At 35.7% G+C, this 21,922-nt stretch overlaps 5 protein-coding genes across 8 annotated transcripts; 3 read left to right on the top strand and 2 right to left on the bottom strand.

Annotated features, from left to right (window-relative positions):
* The first annotated feature begins 865 nt into the window (after positions 1 to 865).
* LOC111296478 (auxin response factor 17-like) lies at positions 866 to 5,371 on the top strand. Of its 2 annotated transcripts, XR_016340891.1 has the most exons (4): positions 866 to 2,185; positions 3,337 to 3,873; positions 3,978 to 4,091; positions 5,113 to 5,371. XR_016340891.1 is itself a non-coding variant. In XM_022890846.2 (3 exons), the coding sequence occupies exons 1-2, from the start codon at positions 1,169 to 1,171 to the stop codon at positions 4,048 to 4,050; spliced, it is 1,731 nt and encodes a 576-aa protein (XP_022746581.1). In that variant the 5' UTR covers positions 923 to 1,168; the 3' UTR covers positions 4,051 to 4,091; positions 5,113 to 5,371. The 2 variants fall into 2 exon arrangements, 1 of the variants encoding a protein (XP_022746581.1); XM_022890846.2 differs by having other exon boundaries at positions 923 to 2,185; positions 3,337 to 4,091.
* Positions 5,372 to 8,072: 2,701 nt separating this feature from the next.
* On the top strand, positions 8,073 to 9,617 carry LOC111301576 (trans-resveratrol di-O-methyltransferase-like). Its single transcript, XM_022897361.2, has 2 exons — positions 8,073 to 8,877; positions 8,978 to 9,617. The coding sequence occupies exons 1-2, from the start codon at positions 8,104 to 8,106 to the stop codon at positions 9,278 to 9,280; spliced, it is 1,077 nt and encodes a 358-aa protein (XP_022753096.1). The 5' UTR covers positions 8,073 to 8,103; the 3' UTR covers positions 9,281 to 9,617.
* A 2,226-nt stretch (positions 9,618 to 11,843) lies between these two features.
* On the top strand, positions 11,844 to 14,661 carry LOC111296323 (uncharacterized). Of its 2 annotated transcripts, XM_089758320.1 has the most exons (4): positions 11,844 to 12,085; positions 12,336 to 12,809; positions 13,670 to 13,909; positions 14,376 to 14,661. In XM_089758320.1, the coding sequence occupies exons 1-3, from the start codon at positions 11,861 to 11,863 to the stop codon at positions 13,874 to 13,876; spliced, it is 906 nt and encodes a 301-aa protein (XP_089614446.1). In that variant the 5' UTR covers positions 11,844 to 11,860; the 3' UTR covers positions 13,877 to 13,909; positions 14,376 to 14,661. The 2 variants fall into 2 exon arrangements, with proteins under 2 accessions (XP_089614446.1, XP_089614445.1); XM_089758319.1 differs by lacking the exon at positions 14,376 to 14,661 and having other exon boundaries at positions 13,670 to 14,118.
* Positions 14,662 to 14,926: 265 nt separating this feature from the next.
* On the bottom strand, positions 14,927 to 16,578 carry LOC111296399 (uncharacterized). Of its 2 annotated transcripts, none has more exons than XM_022890723.2 (3): positions 16,406 to 16,574; positions 16,130 to 16,284; positions 14,927 to 15,222 (listed from the first exon to the last, which is right to left on the bottom strand). In XM_022890723.2, exons 1-2 carry the CDS (start codon positions 16,542 to 16,544, stop codon positions 16,130 to 16,132), a joined length of 294 nt encoding a protein of 97 aa, XP_022746458.1. In that variant the 5' UTR covers positions 16,545 to 16,574; the 3' UTR covers positions 14,927 to 15,222. The 2 variants fall into 2 exon arrangements, with proteins under 2 accessions (XP_022746458.1, XP_089614447.1); XM_089758321.1 differs by lacking the exon at positions 14,927 to 15,222 and adding an exon at positions 15,813 to 16,014 and having other exon boundaries at positions 16,406 to 16,578.
* Positions 16,579 to 18,536: 1,958 nt separating this feature from the next.
* LOC111296253 (uncharacterized) lies at positions 18,537 to 20,162 on the bottom strand. Its single transcript, XM_022890486.2, has 2 exons — positions 19,681 to 20,162; positions 18,537 to 19,573 (listed from the first exon to the last, which is right to left on the bottom strand). Exons 1-2 carry the CDS (start codon positions 20,035 to 20,037, stop codon positions 18,959 to 18,961), a joined length of 972 nt encoding a protein of 323 aa, XP_022746221.1. The 5' UTR covers positions 20,038 to 20,162; the 3' UTR covers positions 18,537 to 18,958.
* Between the last annotated feature and the right edge of the window lie 1,760 nt (positions 20,163 to 21,922).

Below are 21,922 nucleotides of genomic sequence, written 5' to 3'. Positions count from 1 at the left end.
TTTCCGCAGTAAGACGAGACCAATGGTTTTTTTTTGTCTGGATGTCTTGATCGTTCGATAATTATTTTAGATTTTGATTAATTTAAAATTAAGTTGGATTGAATTTCATAAAGAGAATAAATTCTTTTGAATTTATTTATTTTTTATTCATAAAATTTGAAATCAAAATTTTACTTTAAAAAAATCAAAATTTTTGTTACTCAGATTAACATGCATCGGTGATGAGACGAATGGTTATTGTAGGATAAAAGAATAAAATTGCTTTTTTTACTATAAGATTACTAAATTACAAAATTACTACAAATTTACTACAATAACAATTTGACGGTCCAGATTATGACCATATTGTCAGTTTAGTTTTTGGTATATATAACTTATTTTAATACTACCGATTACGGAAAAAAAAAGTCGGCGCACAGTAAATGTAAATCGCAACAGCAGAGCATCCGAATCGGGTCGTTCAGTCGGATTGCTCTCTCTCTTTCTCTAGCCGTACAACGAAACAAGAAATCACCTGCCCGGTTTATTCTTCCCTCCGGAAGTCTCTCTTAGCGGCATTCGTCACATCAATTTCCGCATTTCTCTCTCCCAACCCAACCCAGAACAGACTCACTGTCTCACTCCTACGTTCGAAACAAACAGTGCTTTCATGTTGACTTCCTTAAAAATTCCCAACCATCTGATTTATTGACTTAATAACCCCCCGAATCATCATCAAAGGCGTTTTCGTACTTTACCCCAAAGACAGTTCATGTTTATTTCGCGTTAGAATTCTAGTTACCTGTTAATACCACAACTTAATTAACATTACTAGATGAAGGCGATTGAAGTCCACGCTCCGAAAAACTGAGCCTGACAACAGTGACGTAGAGGCGGTTATGTTGGTCGTGGGCTAAAACTGTAAATTTCTAACCAGTCAAATATGGCTTTTTTGGCTTTTTCTCTCCTTTTTCTCCTAATGCCAACACAATTTGGCTTCGTGCCAGGTTCTCAACGGAACTCTCAATTTCCTTTCACACTCACCTCAGACACACCTAAAAACACTATAAAAACAGAAAACAAAGTCAGAAAGACTCAGACTATGCCCTTTTTCAACATGCCCTGATCTTTTTTTTTTCTTGTCCCTTTTGAATTTCCTCTTCCTTTTCTCAAAACCCTAAGCGGGCCAATGCCTCCCCCACAGCCTCCTACGCGACCGGAGCTCTGCCACGTCGATTCCAGGATCTGGCAAGCTTGCGCCGGCTCTTCCGTTCAAATCCCCACCGTTAATTCTAGGGTTTACTACTTTCCTCAAGGCCACATGGAACAGGCCTGCGGTTCCACTCAGTTACTCCCTTCTCTCCTACTCTCTAGACCTCTTATTCCTTGCATTATCTCCGAAGTTCATTGCCTCGCCGATGCAAAAACCGACGAAGCCTTCGCTAAACTCATCCTCGTCCCTGTCGAACCTTCTAGACTTCCCAATCAATTTCTAGATATCAACGGTGAAGATGAAGGTTCTGATAAGGTCGTGTCGTTTGCGAAGATTTTAACGCCGTCCGATGCCAACAATGGCGGTGGCTTCTCCGTCCCGCGGTTTTGCGCTGACTCTATTTTCCCGCCTCTTGACTACAATGCTGAGCCCCCGGTTCAGACTCTTTCGATCACCGACGTCCGCGGCGGCGTCTGGGAGTTTCGCCACATTTACCGAGGAACGCCACGTCGGCATCTGCTCACCACAGGATGGAGCAAGTTCGTTAATCAAAAGAAGCTCATCGCTGGCGATTCTGTTGTCTTCATGAGGGACTGTAATGGGAAAATGTTTATTGGAGTCCGGCGAGCGATGAAGCGAGGAGAAGCCCGCGGGTATTCTGGGAGGTGGAGAGAGCCAAATGATGGAGGAGCAATGAAAGGGGAAGGAAGGGGGAGGATGACGTTGGAAGCGGTCGCAGAATCGGCGGAGAGGGCGGCGAGTGGATTGCCATTCGAGGTTGTGTACTATCCTCGGGACGGTTGGGCTGATTTCGTGGTGAGGGCGCAGTTGGTGGAGGCTGGACTAAATACATTCTGGGCTGAAGGGACAAGAGTGAAGATGGCGGTTGAGACGGAGGATTCGTCACGAATGACGTGGTTGCAAGGGACTGTTATGTCTGCTGCTGTAGCGGATTCTGGCCCCTGGATTGGCTCTCCTTGGCGAATGCTTCAGGTAAAAATGCTTCGGGCTCAATTGTTTGAATTGTGGTTATTCATTGTGATCATATTGAAAGTGGTTTACTATTGACTTCAATGTTAACAACTTTATCCCTATTAATCAAGAAGTACGTACTAATTTTCAACATTATTAAATTAGGTGCATTTAAAAGTGAATCAGTGCGAAATGCTTATACATAATAAGTTCTGATGATAGACTGATAGATTGGAGGAATTGAGGTTGAAATGAGATTTCACAATTGTAGCAGTTGGCTGCATTTTACTTTCGTGTATATCTATTTTTGCATATTTTCCCCTAAAATCAGTGCCCTTTATTAGGCTTAAAATCCTCTAACATTTTAATGAGATTGGAGTAACAGAAAGTGGAAGATGTCAAAGTGAAACAAATCATGGAGTTACTCTCCCTGGGAGGTCGGCCAAGGTCGTGCAGTTCAGATTATGGATTTGTAGGATTTCTTTAGAATTTGATTTAGATTAAGAATGATTTTGCACCATTTTTTATTCTTTTCTTCTAGCCTGTGTTTGGATTTTTAGTGGCTTGTTAAATTATTGTTCCTCATTCCAAGCAATATTGGTGTTGTATTTTCTGTCTGTTGCATTTGTAAAATAATCAAAATTCTTATATTGACTTGATATTGATTGTGGGTAAATCTAAAGTCAATTACTTTATATTTGTGAAAATAATAAAGTGCTTATGTGTTCAATTTCGAGCCACTTGACTAACAAGGAAAATGCAGTTTACTCGTGTCAAATTCGAATCCCATCAAATTGGTACATTCCTAAATTTTAAATTTGATGCTTAAGTGAAATATATCTTATGATACTCCTAACTATGTCATTCTATCCTCTTAGTGGAGAATAGTTGACCTTTTGGTGCTTGGTCTAGTTTAATCTGCCCTTTTATCCATGTGTCTATGACTGGTAATTGTGGGAGAATAGTTTCTTCCTTGCTTTATGTTAATTTCTTCTTTCAAAGACAGCATTTTGGGGATTGGGTTTGTGGTTGGATGTGGTTTGTTTAATCTACAATCTACATTTAAGTTTTCAAGATGTATTAAGATGAAGTTTTCATTCATTTTTCTACTTATAGAATTTCTTCCACTTTAAATTTGCTGATTCATGATTTCATTATCTTTGTATCATTAGGTTGCATGGGATGAACCTGAAGTTCTCCAGAATGCAAGCAGAGTGAGCCCATGGCAAGTTGAAATTGTTTCCTCCTCGCCACTTCATTCCTCATTCCCCTTGGCAAAAAGGTTCAAGTTTTCTCAGGATTCTGGACCGACTGATGCAGAGGGAGAAATCTTCTTCCCTACTACAGGGTTGACCAATTCAATAATGGGTTACATAAATCCATCACTGTTGAAATACTATTGTTTTCCTGCTGGCATGCAGGGAGCCAGGCAAAATCATTTTCACTTGCAAAGCAACTCTGTGAGTGAGAATACCCCAATGATGTCCATTGATAATTTCTCTGGCAACTATGTGATGCCCAAGTTGGATAGGATATCCACTGAGCTCAACATTGGCAGTTCACAGTCTGACAACTTGTCACCAGATAGTCAGAGCAGCATGGTTTCCTTTGGCACAGAACTTACTGAAAATGGGGGCTGCAACTCGAGCAAAGTGGGTGTTAGTTCGTTTCAACTGTTTGGCAAGATAATTCATATGAAAGAGCCAATGGTAAGTAGATTTGAGGAGGTTGGTTGCATGGAAGATGATGATGGTAAAAGATATGATGAAGCTGTGAGTCTAAAAAACTCATTAGATCTTTCAATGACTTACAGCTATTCGAAGCTACTTGACAGGCTAGATGTCCAATGCCAAAGAGCCTCAGCTTTCGAAGGGTTTTCCTTGTGAATGAATCTGTGTCCACATCATGAAGATGAGTAACTGTTTAGGTATGGTTTCTCTTATTGGATTTCACAAGTTTATCATGCTACTCTTGCAATTTTATGCTTAAGTGTTATGTTTCTTTTGTCAAAGTAACAGTGATTTTGTTGCTTTTTATAATATATAATTGGTTTTACATGATATACTTTCCTTTTGTGTGGCCTGGGTTTTATAAAGCTTTATCTATTGGGCATCCTGTTCCTCTAGAAATGCTCTATTTTGTGTTATTATGCGCTCTTAGGTTCTTGTCATGCATTTGATATGGTTGGCCATGTTTTAAACTTGTACATTGATGTTTAGAATTATGAAGGTTGTGCAAAAAAGTTGTGATCAATTTTGACTAGACTCATACCTGCATCTTCTCAAAATGAACACTGGAATGCATAACTATTCTTAATACTTGCTGGCCTCTGCTGACTGCCTGTCAAGAATGAGCATCAAAACAAATAATTTCCCAATTTCCAAAGGATGTGTTTGCCATTAAGTATCTTTTAGCAACATTATCAAAACCAGACTTAAGAGTTGAGCCAGGATTTGGTTGAAGGCTTGAAGTGGCTTTGGTTAGAGTCATAAAAGCCAAGTTCTCCAAAAATCACCCCAAATGCTCATGATTTGTGGTACACCGAAAAAGCCTTGGTGGGAAGGATCTGTTCCAAAAAGCATTGTGGTCAGGATTTGAGAAAACCAGTTTATTTTGTGAGCTTTTTTCTGGGGAGAGAATGGTTCCAGAAACTGCCATGAGGGTGCTTAATAAGCAAAGTTGATGATTATTTAAGTCTACTGGTCATCCATTGTGGTCTTCTATCATAGTTCTGGGCTGTTAAACATATATTCTTTACCTAAACATCATTTATTGAATTTGAGCTCCATCAGTTTGTTTTAAGATATTATTATGTAATATTTTGATGCATATCTTTATATCCTTTTCTTGTTCAGTATTGGCTTGAGGTGCTTTTGTTGTCTGTATGACCCTTAGATCACCTATAATGATTTGTTCTGCTTAAGCCTTTTTTTTTTTTTTTTTTGTAGGTGATTTAGGCAGGCAGGAAGCTGACACCTAAATGACTTTGTCAGTATTGGCTAAAAATAAATGACTTTGTCAGTAATAGTTTACATTTTAGTTTGTGCTGTTGGAGACTTTGGACTGTTAAAATTGTTGACGTGTATCGCATTGTGTATCGCATTTTATTACATTAGAGAGTTCATTTTGTTTGAGCTTGCATCAAACTCTGGATGATTGGAGCAAATCAGTTGACTTGCTGATATACAAGTTTCATATTTTCTTTGATTTGGTGTTTTGCTAATATGATTTTCGTAGCCTTATATCCTAACCCACATACTTTCTGATAGCAATTTTATTAGGCACTGGTATAAATACGCTTGGCTCTTTGGAGTAAATCTTCAATTTTGTCAATTACAGGTCATCTTATAATTCTTGAAATCAAGGTTTATTCGATTTTACAGATTTATTAAATCTTTATTAAACTGTGAATTTGATGAATGATGATATATCCATCCAAATTTCATTTTCCTTTTATTATTATTATTATTATTATTATTTTTGAGAATGAAATCATCTTTTAGCAACATCTCAAAGTTCAATTTATGTCCATAGTTTGTTTAACATATGTTTAAAATTTTAACAAGTTTAAAAGTTTACTTCGATCAAATCTCTGTATCCAAATATGCCATAATTTTCTTGCAATGGGCCAACATTACAATATGAATGTATATTTTACTTTTTTTGGAAAAAAAAATTCTTCAGGAATCCATAACAAAGCCTATCTAAATTTCCACAATAGTTTTATGCCAATATTATTATATATATGGAGATCAATCTTTCTAGATTAGTGTACCTATAACTGCATCGCACCCATAGAAAACACATTCACCATTAATTACTGGTAAAAAAGATGGATTTGGGACATGGGGAGAAAAATTGTAGCTGTAGATGAGCTGCAAGAACCTATAGCACGTATATGGAATCATATTTTCAGATTCATAAATTCCATGTCACTAGAAATACCAAACATCATCTACATCCATGGCCAACCCATGACTCTTTCACAGTTGGCTTCGGCTTTACCTTTACCTCTCCATCCTACAAAAGTTTAAAGTCCCGTAACTGAAGTTACAAAAATTTACCTGAGCTTTTCCTTCACCCTCTTGCAAAAAGGTTATATAGGTCAAACAAAGAAACAATCAAGAGTACTTTGAAATTTTCAATCCGAGGGGGAAGTTCTCAAAACTGAAACTTAGTTGGGGGAATTTATAAGTAACTGCATTTCATTTTTCTTTTTTATAGTTAAAGTTATTAAAATTAAAATTTTGATTATTAAAATTAAAAAATTCAAAGTTTTATTAATAAATCACGAGTGATCATTGACAACTGCATTTTATTTTCTGGTCCATCCAAATTAGCTAGTAAAATAAGGAGATTTGCAAAGATTTTATTATGTATGAAAAATATTTGCTTTAATAAACAAATCTTGAATTATTTGATCAACCTTTTATTAAAAGGTTATCATAAGAAGGCAAAACTAGTTGTGTTAAAGCAATGGCCATATTTCCTATAATCGTTTTGATTGACGAATTATTGAAAGGATCCCATTAATTCTTTAATTATTTTCTTTATATATAAAAAAAGATTTTTCTTTTTATATTTGAGATTGTTAGAGATTAAATCTTAATTATTAAAATTAAAAATTAAATATTTTACAAACAAATAATGTGATTGTCGGAAAAAAAAAGATTAAATTATTATCTTCTTTTCATTTGAGCAACATGTTAAAAGCATGTTATAATCCAATTCATTTAATTTATTATCTATAAAAGAAAAAAAAAAAAAACTAATATTTAGACAAACCTATTGACTCGGTGTATTTTATAGTATTAGGGTGGGATAATCCAAAATCAAAACTAATATCACACTAATCACGAGCTCTACTTACTCCCACAAAAGTATTAAAGAGATTATATATATATATATATATATATATATATAAACAATATGAAAAGAAGAAGTTCTTTTCCCCATAATCATTCAATCTTTCGGGTGAATCTGTTTTTGTTTTCTTTATATAAAACAATAAAAGCACAAAGAGTTGTCCCCAGAAAGTGAGAAAAATGAAGTTATAAAATTTATAACATGAATATTTTACGACACAGTTTTGAATCACGTTTGAATAAACATAAATAAAAAATTTATTTAAATTTGATTTGGGAAAAAAATAATATAACAACAACTAATTTTATTTTGATTTCATTTTATAAGTTAATACTTCTTCCGTTTCACTTTCTTTATGTATTTTTGTTTACTTAAATTACTTATTATTTTTTATAATTTTTTAAACTTTTGACAGATCAATAATTTTGTAAAAAAAAAAAAATAATTTATTTGTGATTCACTCTAGCCTTTGCAAGTCCATTTGCCATTCACTTGCAGTCTCTTAGGATATCAACTTTATCAATAAGATTTTTTTTTTTTTTTTAATACTACACAATGATTTGAGAAGTTACGTAATTGTCAAAGAAAACGGCACACATTTTAAAATTGGAACGGACAGTGTTTTTAATTTTATAGTTCTGTGAATACTAGATGTCGGTGAAAATAAAAAAAATTAAATTTAATAATTTAAAATATAATTAAAAAATAATACGAATAAAAGATATAAAGATAATATCACTTAAAATTTTAAAAAATTTATAAATAAATTTAATAAAATTAAAAAATTATATTTTATATTTTTATGTTAATATGAATTATGACATATAATTTTCATGTAAAATATGATATGAATATAATATTTTATATGATATGATGATATGAATTATCGTATCTAAAAATAATAATAATGAAAATAAAACGCCGCCTTTGTCGGTGCTCATCAGCCATGTTAATTATTTTCAATATCCCAAGATCTAGTAAAATATTTGAATTTCCATAATATAGGCTACCAGTACTATAAAAAGAGATCAAAATTTTCAGGACTAGCAACACCATTTACCTGTTAAAAAAAAATGGATTTGATAAAAGGAGATGAAAATATACATGAGTTGCTTCAGGCTCAGGCTCATGTTTGGAATCATTCATTAAGATTCATAAGCTCCATGTCACTCAAGTGTGCTGTTCAACTAGAAATACCAGATATCATCCACAATCATGGCCAACCCATGACTATTTCAGAGCTGGCTTTGGCTCTTTCTATACAGCCTTCAAAAGTACACTGTGTCTACCGCCTTATGCGAATCCTTGTTCATTCTGGATTCTTTGCTGAAAAAGCTGGCCAAAGTGGCAAAGAAAATGGTTACGTCCTCACCCTTGCTTCTCGTCTTCTCCTCAAGGACAATCCCTTGAGTGCAAGACCTTTCTTACTTGCAATGCTTGATCCAATTTTGATGAAACCATGGCAATATGTAAATGCTTGGTTCCAAAGTGATAATGACCATACAGTGTTCAGCACAGCTCATGGTAGTACCATGTGGGATTATACAGCGGTTGAACCAAGGCTGAACAATTTCTTTAATGCAGCCATGGCCAGTGATGGTCTTCTGGCGGCGAGCGTGGTACTTGGTAAGTGCAAGGGAGTTTTTGAAGGGTTGAAGTCACTGGTTGATGTTGGGGGTGGCACTGGAACCATAACCAAGGTCCTTGCCGAGGCATTCCCACAAATGAACTGCACTGTTTTTGATCTTCCCCATGTTGTCGCTGGCTTGCAAGGAAGTGAAAACTTGAAGTATCTTGGAGGAAACATGTTTGAGAAAGTTCCTCCTGGAGATGCAGTCATGTTGAAGGTATATGTATATGCATATTACTACGTGAAAATTCTTAATTGGCGTAGTCATTAAAATTAAATCCTAACCTTATTCTGTTAAATCTAATAATAATTTGCAGTGGATATTGCATGATTGGAGCGACGACGACTGTATAAAAATACTTAAGAAATGTAAAGAGGCAATTGGTAGCAAAGACGAGGGAGGGAAAGTAATCATTATAGACATGATAATGGGAAACCAAGAAGTGGATGAAGAGGCTATCGAAACAAAACTCTTTTTTGACATGCAAATGATGGTTGTTCCGGAAGGTCAAGAAAGAAACGAACAAGAATGGAGTAGGCTCTTTGTTTATGCTGGCTATAGCGACTATAAGATACATCATATTTTAGGCCTAAGGTCTCTCATTGAGTTATTTCCTTAATAATTCTCGAACCTCTTGTTACTGATCTGTATTAATAAAGCGTGGTGTTTTTATGTTTTAATAAAGTTTGTCATCTAGCTGAACCCAAACTTAACTCAGTTGCATTTAACAAGTTTGGGATTTGAATTTCAGCACTTGTAATCCTTTCTCCTATTCCCTGGCTCTAACCTTCTTTGTGAAAAAAATAAAGTTGGTTTCCTAGCTAGCTACTTCCAATGTCTTTAAGGAGTCCTTGTTTTTCAGAAGATAGAAAAGTTAGATGTTGGAGCAGTTTTCGGTGCAATATTTCATGTTGGAATGTAAATTATTGGAGCACTTATCTGTTGCTGTAGATGTCTTTTAGACCTTCATTATTCCATGTCATGTGACTTACATATGGATCTTGTTACGTATTGAACTGTTGATGAGTATATTCCAGTTTCAGTATGTCCGACATACTGGGATTCAGTGGCTGGTTGAGAGTAATGTTTTGGAATTAAAGTATGGTAGCAGTGATGGTTATGATATCATCGACGTTGAATACCTAAAATTCTTGATTCTGTTGCTTTCTTGTGAGTTGTTATCTTAAGGAGAGTAGGGAGAAAGGAATGGAAACACCCTTTACTTTTCCTTTTCTTGGTTATGAATCATAAAAGAAAGCGATTCAATCATTCCTCCCTTTGCCTCAACCTCAATTTTCTTGTTCCCCAAATTGGGGGAAAGGAAAGGATATCAAATTTTCCATGTGAATGGCATTTACACTTTTATTCATTCATTATTTTCGGAACACTTGATGCACTAAAAAGGGCGTGGTTGTGAGAGTAAAAGTTATGGATCCATTAATTTCTTTTCCTCTCCTTATCTAGACATAAACATATAATTTTCAACAAAGCTCTTTTGGCTAAACAAGCATGGAGATTGCTAAAAAAACCCTGATGCTTTATGGGCAAAGATTTTGAAAGGGATTTATTTCCCTCATTCGTCCCTCCTTGAGAATCAAAAAGATATCGTGGATCCTCGTGGCCATGGAGAAGTTTATACGAAAGGATTGATGTCTTAAGGAAGGGAACCCACTGGAATGTGTGTAATGGATGAGACATTTTTATCTGGCAAGATAAATGGGTTCCGACTCTTCGATCTTTCCAAATCTCTTCGACCAGAACTTTGGAGAATGGTCCTACACTAGTTCATCACTTGATTGATCCTGCTAGGAGGGCATGGAACATTGGTTTATTGAAAGAGTGGTTTAGTAAGAAAGAGGTCAAAGCAATCAAGATTATTCCCATAGGCCACCCTAATGGGAGTGACTTTCTAGTCTGGCACTTCTCAAAGGATGGGAATTATTCTGTCGAATCTGGTTTTAAGTTTCTCCAAAGCTATTCCTCTCTTGGCTGCACCGGAAGCTCGAGTGAATGGTGACAGCTTGCTCATAGCTTTTGGAGGAGAGTGTGGGAACTGCCTGTTACACCAAAAGTGAGAAATTTTGTATGGAGAGCGTGCCATAATGCCTTAGCCACGAGGAAGAATTTGGTATGAAGGATGATTCCAGTGTCCAATGCCTGCTGCAGGTGTGATAAAGAGACTGAATCCCTTGAGCATATTCCTTTCTTTTGCCCGTTTGCTGAAGCTGTCTGGGGTGCCTCATCTTTCAACTATAGGCCAAGAAAGGAAGGTTTTGTGGGTTTCCTTAAATGGTGGAATGGCGTGGTGTGCGACCTCCCTGAGTTTGGCTCTTTTTGTGCGTCATGGCTGTTAGCTTGCTTACGCTGGTATATCTGGAAAGCGAGGAATGATTTTCTCTTCCAGGGCTTTAGCCTTTATGGGCAATCCGATTGTTACTTGGCAAGCTGCACTCTGGGACTTTCTTCTGTATTATGAGGAGCATGCTCTTCCTGCTCGTCTGTCTTTCAGCACAACAATCCCTCCTCAATGGCAAAAACCACCCTTCTTGTGGATAAGGTCCATTGCGATGCCTTATTTGACCCCCTTCTCAAAAAGGAAGGTATTGCCACGATTGCCAGAGATGATAATGGCTGTGCTATTGATGGAAGCAACGCACTAGTAAATGCAGGATCTGCACCGGTGGCTGAAGCCTTAGCTCTAAGGCTAGGTTGCGTTCTTGTTGATAACAGGGGATGGAGAAATGTGATTCTTGAATCTGACAATGAAAAGCTTGTCCGACGTTTGAACTATGGTTTGAACCAAGGAAGCTGGGAAACTATGACGATTAAAGAGGAAATAAAGGTACTCAGAGCAGACCAGCAGACTTCCATGCTCCGCGATGGTCATGAGGAAGTTAATTGTGCAGCAGATTGAGTAGCTAGGATGACTCGACAGAGAAGATGCGCTGTAATCTGGGTTTTGTGCCTGCCGTCTAAACTATTGGATTTGTTATCATTGTAATGTTTTGATCAATGTGTTGTAGTCATGCAAGAAAAAAAAGAAAAAACCATATAATTTCCCCTTCCCTTCTTCATGCTGACCTTATCCAAATAGTTGGGTTTGTTTTTTAGGTGAAAGCGAAAGAAAAAGAAAAAAAATTGGGTTGAGAAAGGATAATTTTTATGGGCCTTCTGTCCAAAAATAACCAGACCCAAGTCCATGTTCATCCCGACAGCCAAGGGTAAATTAGTCAGTCAAACTCACTTCAATCTCCAGACAAAGCTACCTTTGTTACCCCTCCTATCTCTCTATCAAAAAGCTCCTTTTTCAAAACCCATTCCTGGGTTTTCTCCATCTAACGTTTCATTCCCTTTGAACAGCAACAAGAATCCCAAAAGGCCTACTTTCAAGGCTTCTCTATCAGCCCAAGAATCTGCTCACACTGTAAGTTTTTTTTTTCTTCTCTTGGGTTATTGAATTCTTTTTTTTTTCTTTAATTTATCTATTATTAAGTTGTCCATGATTGAAGGTGCTGTTGCATTAGAACAAAACCAAAGATTCATTGAGTTTCCCACTCTTTATTATCATCATTGTATAGAAAAAATAGCTGAAGATGGCAATTTGAATTGATAACAAATTCTTATCATTGTTTAATTGTTTATGGTATTATTAATTTTATAAATACTTTTATCAGGACGATGTAAAAATATCAGGAGGAAAAAGTTTGCCCAGTTTAAAGGCCATGATTAGAGTTTACAAGGAGGCTCTTCTCAATGGAGATGATAGGATTGTATCTGATATAGAGAATAGAATAAGCATTATAGAAGAAGAGAAGAATGGATTGGAAAAGAAAGTTTTGAAATTGTCAGCAGAGATAATCTCAGGGAAAGAGAAGTTTATCCGTTTGCAAGCTGATTTTGATAATTTTCGGAAACGAACAGAGAAGGAGATACTTACGACTAGGTCTGATGCCCAAGGAGAAGTGATTGAGAATCTTTTGCCCATGGTGGACAGTTTTGAGAGAGCCAAGCAACAAATAAAACCGGAAACAGAGAAGCAAAAGAAAATAGACACGAGTTATCGGGGTATATACAAGCAATTTGTGGATATTATGAGGAGTTTGCAAGTGGCTGTTGTACCAACTGTTGGAAAGCCCTTTGATCCTTCTGTAAGAGTTTTTTTTTTTTTTTTTTAGTGTTTAAATGCTTATGTATGATATTTGTTTTCTTGTTGTTAGTCATTGTAGGGTTTTGTTTGGTTCAGTCATATTGGAAAAATATACTGTAAGTGTTGGATATATATTACATGGTTCAGTTAGTTGCCTATCTGCTCAAGTTTTTTAGTATGGTACTGTAGTGTAGTATTCAAATCTTCAGTCAAGTAAACACTTTGGTTCAATCTGTTTTGAGTTTTGTCTCTGTTCAATTTTTCTTGGTTCAGTTTGCGGGCTTAGTTTCTGTTTCAAACTCCACGTGATAGCCTGATCATTTTTTATGCTTGCATGTGATGGGATGTCAAGTGAGTAATATCAGATTAGGAAAGTATCATGCAAGTTTAGGCTAGGTACATATGATCCGCTGAAACTTGCTTTTGACCCCCAGAGTTGGATGTCATGCAAGTCCAGCATCAAAAGAATGCCTATTTAGAATTGAGGGATTTAAGCTAAATTAGGGACATTCTAGATCTTGAATGAGAACATTAAGAAGCTAGGTTCATATACCTACTAGCTATATTTTTCTATCATCCAGTTTAGTTTTCATGTCTGGATCATTTTACAAAATAATACCATCCTATCCAGTTTGCACAAGTTAGTGTAACATTCTTGATTTAGGCATATCCACTCCAGTATATCAGATTGAATATTTTCCTTCCATTGAGCCCAAAATGGAAATATACCATTCAGAAGTTTGGTTGAAACATAAACTTGTAGACTTTGGAGTGATGGTCATTAGCAAACTGAGATTTAGCCACTTGATATTCCCAGTGATTTTGTTACTGTTTCACTTGGTTTCCACTTGTCTGTTACAGCTACATGAAGCAATAGCTCGTGAGGAATCTCAAGAGTTCAAAGAAGGGATTATCACCAAAGAATTTTGTCACGGATTTCTCCTTGGGAACCGGCTTCTCAGACCAGCTATGGTTAAAGTTTCTTTGGGGCCAGGTAGTAAGCAAACAACTGTGGCCTCTGAAAAATCTTCTGGGCAACCTGCAACAACTGGAGTGGATGAACGATGATGTTTCACAGGAACAGTACTGACCATCTCATCAGTATGTGAAGGCTTCTGCTGTTGAATATATCCTTTGCTATTTTGCCTTTGAAATATGTTCCCTTGATTTTAATGTTGTCAAATTCAGTTTTCATGGGCCAAAATTTGTTACTATCAGACATTTCTGTTTTAGAAAGGGGAAAAACACTTGTACAACTAAGAGTATTCTCATTAATTGATTTGTTAAAGTGGAATCTCTTTATCTTTTCACTTTTTGCCATCCGAATGATATTGGATGGGTTTACTTCGAAAGGTGATTTGATGTTTATCAACCCCTTAGTTGAAAAGCCATAGTTTCACCAAGCAAGTCAGCGGGCTGAAATGAGTAAATTTCCTTCGTCAGGCAGGGGATGGATCTGAAAATTTGTTTTATCTCATGTCCTTTAGATGTCCTCGAACTTGCTTTTCACTACACATATGCGCACATACACTAGTCCCTATGTTCCTGATGCAGCATTTATCTGCAGGTCATTCCTCTTTGACTGAAATGTTTGCATCCATCACAAGCACACGTAGGAAGAAGCTCAAGAAAGGTATTTTTCCTTTGATGCCATTGCCACTCCATGAATGCAATGAGCAAAGGTGATAGCATTCCACAGTAGCATCTTCTTTTAACTTCAGAGTTGATGAGACTAATACTGGCCTTACCCTCCTTGTTTTACCAAGTTTGACATTTAGCTTACATGCCTATCAAAGCACTTGCAAGTTAAACGTTGCATTCAAAAAGCTCACAATTAGTGATAACGGTTATGTAGCTGTCTTCATAGTCTTAGAGTTCCAATGTCAGTCAGCACATGCCAGGGAGAATTACATTAAATGTAATCGAGCATTGTTCAAAACCTTCAGACATCACTTCATAATAAGGTTCTGTATCCACTTTCTGGCTGCCAACGGCTAATCTGAGCTACCAAATCTCTTAATTTTTCACTTTCACAGGAAAGCTAATCTCAATGGCATAAATGTATACTGTCACTGTACTAAAATTGAGGTCATAACTCCAATTCAAATGGAACATGAGATGGGTAAACTTTTGATGATCATTATTCATTTTCAATAACCGAATTCTTTACAACTGCTGAAAATTTATTTACAGAAGGCAATGAAGTATAATGTCAATTCCTTCATTTACATCAAATGATTAACGAATTAGCATTTTGCTATTTGACAACTGATATCCCTTTCCCGTCCGTGAAGCGTGAAGGATTGAAGAATTTCAATCTCCTGAGGCTCCGGACTGTCTTTTTTTGCATTTTAAACTGCCAGAATCGATTTAGGTTCCATCATTTGAAAACAGAGCTTTATGGCTGCTATCATCTGCATGGAGGTGTACTCATATTGTGGATGAGAATTGTATTAACACATTGTATTTCACAAACCAATTCATGGAAAGATTCATTCATCTATTTTCAATATAAGAATTGCCAAGATCATGGCCCACACAGGTTAGAGATGCCATTGCTAACTACGGGCACATGTGAAAGAAAAACTGACTGAACTCCAAGCCACTTTGACTACTTCAACATATTTTCTCCCTTTTCTCCTCTAACATTTAACCACACCTTTAGATAATTCAAACAGTGAGAGTGCCCATAGGAAACTCCTAAAGTAACGCAAGTAAAACAAACCAAAGAACAAAAGAAAACCTATAGAACCCCAAGCTTAATTCATATGATTCATGTAGCTATCTTCAAGAGATGGCATCTACTATTTTGGTGCCTATAATCTCTTTTCTTATTCTCAGACTGCGATTTTTTTTGTCAAAATAAAAACCTATAAAAGCAAACTACTACAAAAGAACACAATTTCAACCATTATACAAGCTTGGTTTTTTTTTTTTTTTTTTAAACTAATCAATTGTGAAGGGTCTGCATAAGAAAACATAAAAGAATATTAAACTCTGACTCTTCCCTTCAAAATGGGATAATGGCGTTTTCTTTATTTGACAAAATTCCTCTTTCAATGCATCCCATACAGTTGCAAAAGGAATGAAGCCGAAAACCCCCAATGTAACATTAAATCCCCATTTACCAAATTACAACTTCCAAGGTCTAAAGCTGAAACATGAGCTAAATACTTTTAACCGTCGTTGAAATCATAAATCTAAACCTAAACAATTCAATCAAAATACAATCTTTAACAAGTTTGAAATTAAACAAATTGATTAGACAAAGAGTTAATTGAGATTAATCAGAAGATAAATAAAAATAAATAAAGAAATTACCTATTGAGAAGTAGAATTATGAGCGTTGATGCTGTTATAATATCTGGAAAATCGACGAGGCGGCGGCTTTGCTTTAGCCGGTTTTTTCCTCAGACCGAAAATTTCTTGAACCAGTGGCACGTGAACCAGAACCAACTTCCATGCCAGCAACCACCCTATAAATTTAAATTTATAAATAAATTAAAAAAAAAAGGAAAAAGATAATTATCAGCCAAGAAAATCCTTAAATTACGAATATATTAAAAAAAAAAAGCGATTTTGAGATTAAAAAATTACAGAGTATAATGAAGGAGAGGACGAAAAGAATAGCTAGAACCGGACGGAATAATATAAAATTGAGATAATTCCAATAAAAAAGAAAATTCGAGGGAGTCGACGATGACGAAGACTCCATGGACGAGAAAAGGAGAAGCATCGAATTCGAATTGACGGACCTATGCAAGGAGAAAACCGTTTCTGTATTTATGCTGATTCTGGGCTGGGCTTCAATTTTTCAGGCCGGTCAGCCCATTTACATTAGCTGAAACTTGGAAGCAAAGAAAAGAAAAACAAAATTATAAAATTATACGTGTTTTTCCAAGCTTAAAACGTTTTAAATTCTTTTTTATGTGTAATTTGCTTCAATACATTATCATTTTCAAGGTTTCAGGGACTCAATTGAAAAAAAGAACACTTTTTTTTTAATGGAAAGTTCTGTTTTTGCTTCAAGATCGAATCAACCAAGGATTCGTTATTTCCGTTGTAATTGCTCCAGAAACTGTTGCCGTTGTTTCTGTTGCTTTCCACCTGTTCTTAGGGCTGAAAGCTCTTCTCCCACACCCTGAAAATGTTTCCCCCCATACATTCCAAAATTTCAAAATTTCCCCCTTTTTTTAGGGTTTCAATGCATTTATTTCATTCTCAATCGGGTCTGTCTCTGAGTTTTAGTAAAATTTCCATTGCAGACGATTCGATTTCGCTCCAAATCGATACCAGCTTTCGCTGATTTTCTTTATAGAGCAGCTCAGATTACGAGGGCTGTTCAGAGAGATGATAGAAAATTGCAGAAAGAGTTTCTCAAGGATCTTTACAATAATAAAGATGTTGTTGATCTCCGGAATTGGGTTGAGGTATTGCAATGCCATGATTTGATACTTGAAGATTTATAATGGCCTGCATGCTAACTGACATCATTTCCTTTACTGCTCTGGCATACCCATACTTCTTGGCAATCCAGTCGTTCTTATCTATCCATGTTTTCCCATTGAACTTGTGTAAATTACAGAAAATAGGTCAATGGTTCTGGATAAATTTTATAGAAATCACTTTGCTGAAACAGCTGACTTTCAATATGGCAACAACCTTAGCAACAAATCCAACCATATTTGCTATGTAGATTGTCTAGTTATATTTTGCCTACTGAATTAGTTGATATTTGGAACAAGGTAAACAACCACTTTAGCTATCTGTTGGTTTTAATTTTTTTTTCTATAATAGTTCATACTTTTCCCTGTATACCATGAAATTGTCTCTGCATTTACTTAAAATAGTTCCTGTTGTTCTTGGGATTTTTATTTTTGTAGTAGCTGTTGTTAATGTCTAATTTTAGTAAGCGGTGCAAAGAGGAAACAAAAGCTGAAAACCTAAAAAAAAAGTTGCTTAATAAAGTAAATGAAGAAACATGATTTGGGGTGGTAACGTGGGGCTTGGGTGTCGTTGAAATGGGTAATGATCTTTGCTCAGTACGTAGCCCATAGCACACTTCGAAAAACATAATTTTCTGCTACTGCTACTGTTGGCAAAACTTCGTGCTGGCACGGCTAAAACTCTGATTTTTGTCTGTGATGTTTTTTCTATGTTCCCCCCATTATTTTATGCTTTTATTTTATTTTGTTTTTAATTAAATTTATTCAACCTCCTATCATGGAACCCTTGAAGGGAGGCAAGGCATGAATTTCCGGCAGGGACAAAAGGCATGAGATACGGTTACAAGTGAGAAAGTGACACCCCGATATTTTTCTTTAGTTTTACAATCCCACTGACCCCCCAAAAAAAGGGCAAAAAACAAAAGAAAGAAATTGGCGACAACAGAATAAAAATAAACTTGGGAGAAAGAAAGAAAGAACGAGAGAGGGACGAAGGGACGTGTCAGAAAGAGGGAATGTGGTTGGAAGCTTTCATCGTCAACTCCATTGCTTTCAAAGTTGAAACCCGAATCAGACAAAAGCTTCCTAAGAGCAATGAAGCTGCTGCTGCTGCTTTTAAAATTAAAGCTAACCCAAGAATCTCACAGTTCTCGCCTACAATCCTAAGCCCCCCCTTTTTTCATTTCTTTTCACCTCTAAAATGATTAGTCATTTACTATAACGACTAGAGAGCACCCCTCTTTTAGTCTTTTACATGTGTGTATAAAATACCATCGGATCAAGAGGGAAAGACACTTTCAAAATAAAATAAAATACCTACTGAATATTTAACAACAATTCAGGATTTGACTCTGATATTTTCCTCATTTAAAAAAAAAAATACTAACACACAGGAAGCTTCTATGCCCTTTTTTCCTTGCAGGGTAAAAAACAACGAAGAGGAATTGGAGGCTGGTTTGCCCTGCCTGAGAAAATTACTCTGTTTTGCCCGCCCCCTTCTGTCTCTGGGTTTTGGGGAAAACAAACTACTATGTCCACAGTAGAAACAATGAATGCATGAAGAGAAAAAATAAAGAAAATTTTTTAAGCGGAAAAAAAAAGGAAAATTAGAAGGAAGAGAAGGGTTAAAAGGTACAACAACCCCCAACACTGATTCCTCTACCTAGCTTTTTTTTCTTTTTTTTTCAACCATCCTACTCTCTCTCTACCTATGACTGCAAAAGTCCAAGAGCTTCTTCCTCCCTTCAACAATCTCATCAAAGAAATCATCAAGTTGTCCAACAATATTCTCAACACCAGATCTCAACACCCCAAAACACCCTTTCAAATTCTCCACTCTTTCCCTTGTCTCTCCCACCTCTGTTTCCCACTCCTGCACGCCTCCTTGTCCACACCTCCTCTCCAGTTCCCCTCTCAGCTCTTCCATGGCCAACTTTGATCTCCTAAACTCGTAAAGCAATATCCCTGGCCTCCCATTGATCTGGTTGATCTCTGCTGCCACTCTTTGCTGCAATCTTGCTGTTGAGATCATGAAAGCTGATCCAAAAAAAAGACACCCTTCGTATCCTCCTCTTAAGAAACTTGATTCTGGCCAGCAATAAACCAGCCCGTACAGCAAGATCATTAACAGCAATGAGCTGACATTCCTCATTGCATATAAAGCTCCTCGGAAACCACTGAATCCATTCAGCTTTGATTCGATAGGAACCTTCTCGTCAAACCTTAATGACAGTGGTTGGATTCTTGTTTCCATCAACGCCCTGTTCTCTTCTTCCAATCCCACAGCTTCTCTATGGCACCCTGAAATTGCCCGGATGACCTGTTTTCAGTCGTTAAAGAAAAATCAGAACACGAATTCAATGCTTTACAATTAAAAAAAGGGACTTAACTTGGGCAGTAAAGTTGTAAGCTTTGGGAATTAATGACCTGTCTGGAGAGCTGCAGACTAAGATGGCGATGATTACCAAGAGAAGAAATGATGTTAAATCCAGCAGAATAATAATTTTCCATGCCAGAGATGCCTGATTTAAGGACATGACAAGCTTCCCAAAGTTTTGAACTTTCATCCATGTATTCATCAAGCCACTTATCACCAACAGGAAGGTGGAGTTTTTGGACAAGGAGGAGTAGATGGGAATGGAAGGATCGGAGAAGGGAAAGCACCCTTTGAAGGAATTGGATTGACATGAAGTTATTAGAGAGATAGACACGTTCAAGATCATCTATGCCACGAGTAAGGAAGGTGTAGAATCCACTGACTGAGCTGGTGGAAGATTGATCCATTGCAAAAGAAAGAAAAAGGGAAGAGTTTTAAAAGTGAGGCTAAGCGGAGTTGAAAAGGTTATAAAGAGTAGGATATTTAAATGGAGAGGAAATAGGTATAACAAGGTTATTTGGAATAATATCTCAAATCTTATATAAGATTTATGTAAAATTATTTAGATATTAGGTGATAAATAAAAAGATTAATAACATTTTTAAAAAAAAAATTATAATAGATAAGGTTATATATTTTTAAATAAGTAAAATTTCTATAAAATTAAGTGTGAAAATAATATTTTAAAAAATTATAAAATTTTATTGGATAAATTCAAATTTATAGATATTGATTGAAATTGAGATAAAAAAATAAAAAGATTCATAAATAGTGATTGTAATTAAAATTGATTTGTTGTTATATTTATAATTTTTTATAACTAATAAAAATTTTTTATTCATAAATATAAATAAATTGTAATAAATTACATTAAATTATTATTATTTATATAATTGATTAATCATGTTTTTATTTTTTTTATGTTTAATTAATAAGATTTTTTTTTAATAGGAAGGAGGATGGAGGAAAGGAAAAATGGAATGGAAGGGAGAGAATATCTTAGAAGCTCGGGTTTCTAAGGTTGAAAAGTACTATTGGGAGAAATGATGGGTGTTTCCTATAGAGGGGAAAGGATGATTGGTAATACGCCATTTTCATTGTTTAATGGGCAGAAAGGAAAAGAAAGGAAAAAAAATTATTATAAAGAAATTTGAAGAGTTAAGAAATATATTAAAACAGGAGGAAAGAAACTCTCAAAGAGGAAAACAAAATAATGATAGAGAAAAGAAAAAAAAAAAAAAAAAAGGTTGGGGCCAATGCCCCATAACTGATAGCCCCCACCCGACATGAATTTTTCATAAACTCCCTTCCAGTTTCTTCCTTTTTTCAGTTTGTTATCTCCCCAAAATTTCCAGCTTTCTAAAGTTGATATGTTCCTATTCAAAGAGAGAGAAAGAAGAGGGTATTTTGCAATTTGAATAATAAATGACGTTTGGCAATTTTCTAGGATGATAGACTATATGAGTTTATTGGGTTATAAAAAGTTTGACTGATTGACTCAGATTCTGCTACCATCCCTTCCAACTTCTAATCCATTCTTTCTCAGTTTCTTCCCATTTTAGAATTCAGATGGTTGAATTGAGTGCTCCCTTTGGCTGCTTCCCTTCTTTGTTTTCTTTCTTTCTTTCTTCCTCGAGCAACTGACTTTGGTCCTTCACGTCACCCTCCATTCTATTGAAATTTGTGGGTTTTATTTTTCCTAGATTTTTTTTCTTTGATTTTTTCAAAAGAATGGGGGAATTGAAATGATGAGGTTCCTTTGTATTTGTGTCTTTTTATTTAACCTTCTACTATGCAAAATCAGTCTTTTTAGGCCAATATTACTTTTATTCTCATCACTTTTTTTTTCTTTTTTGGACAAAATGGATGATGATTTTCTTTCTTTTCTTTTTTCTTTTTCAATTCAATGAATATTATATATCTTTAAATTCATGACCTAATCAACACCGTCGCTTTCACCAGCTTTAGGGCACATCAAACGGCGGATCCTAAATAAAAAGATTGTTTTGTCGATTGGTTTACTTTGATTACCTTAATATACAAACCAGAGAGAGTTAACCTTTCCTGCGGAGTATACCAAAGCTAATAATTTTTTTTTTTTTTGGTTTGAAGGAGGTAGAGTCCTATAACAAGGAGAAAAGGGGGAGAGGTTCAGGTCGAATCCCAATTTTGTATCTTTTTAAGAATTTTTTTATCACTAAATCAAAAAATTAAAGGCATATATCAATGTTAATATTTTTGGCCAAAAAAAAAATTCTAATACTATGAAAGAAAAATAAAAAAAAATTAATT

The sequence above is a fragment of the Durio zibethinus genome, chromosome 3, assembly GCF_047325235.1.
Source record: "Durio zibethinus cultivar Kanyao isolate XHJ-2024 chromosome 3, ASM4732523v1, whole genome shotgun sequence".
NCBI classification, from domain to species: domain Eukaryota; kingdom Viridiplantae; phylum Streptophyta; class Magnoliopsida; order Malvales; family Malvaceae; genus Durio; species Durio zibethinus.
Note: the sequence above shows the minus strand (reverse complement) of the source record. Positions and strands in the feature narration are given on the sequence as shown.

Coding starts and splice junctions, on each gene's coding strand:
- LOC111296399 (XM_089758321.1), bottom strand. CDS start 16,544: ATGCTTCTCCTTTTCTCGTCCATGGAGTCTTCGTCATCGTCGACTCCC. Junction 16,285..16,405: donor CCTCTCCTTCATTATACTCT/GTAATTTTTTAA, acceptor TTAAATTTATAG/GGTGGTTGCTGGCATGGAAG.
- LOC111296478 (XM_022890846.2), top strand. CDS start 1,169: ATGCCTCCCCCACAGCCTCCTACGCGACCGGAGCTCTGCCACGTCGAT. Junction 2,186..3,336: donor CTCCTTGGCGAATGCTTCAG/GTAAAAATGCTT, acceptor TTGTATCATTAG/GTTGCATGGGATGAACCTGA.
- LOC111296323 (XM_089758320.1), top strand. CDS start 11,861: ATGTTCATCCCGACAGCCAAGGGTAAATTAGTCAGTCAAACTCACTTC. Junction 12,086..12,335: donor CCCAAGAATCTGCTCACACT/GTAAGTTTTTTT, acceptor TACTTTTATCAG/GACGATGTAAAAATATCAGG. Junction 12,810..13,669: donor GAAAGCCCTTTGATCCTTCT/GTAAGAGTTTTT, acceptor TGTCTGTTACAG/CTACATGAAGCAATAGCTCG.
- LOC111296253 (XM_022890486.2), bottom strand. CDS start 20,037: ATGGATCAATCTTCCACCAGCTCAGTCAGTGGATTCTACACCTTCCTT. Junction 19,574..19,680: donor GTCTGCAGCTCTCCAGACAG/GTCATTAATTCC, acceptor GACTGAAAACAG/GTCATCCGGGCAATTTCAGG.
- LOC111301576 (XM_022897361.2), top strand. CDS start 8,104: ATGGATTTGATAAAAGGAGATGAAAATATACATGAGTTGCTTCAGGCT. Junction 8,878..8,977: donor GAGATGCAGTCATGTTGAAG/GTATATGTATAT, acceptor AATAATTTGCAG/TGGATATTGCATGATTGGAG.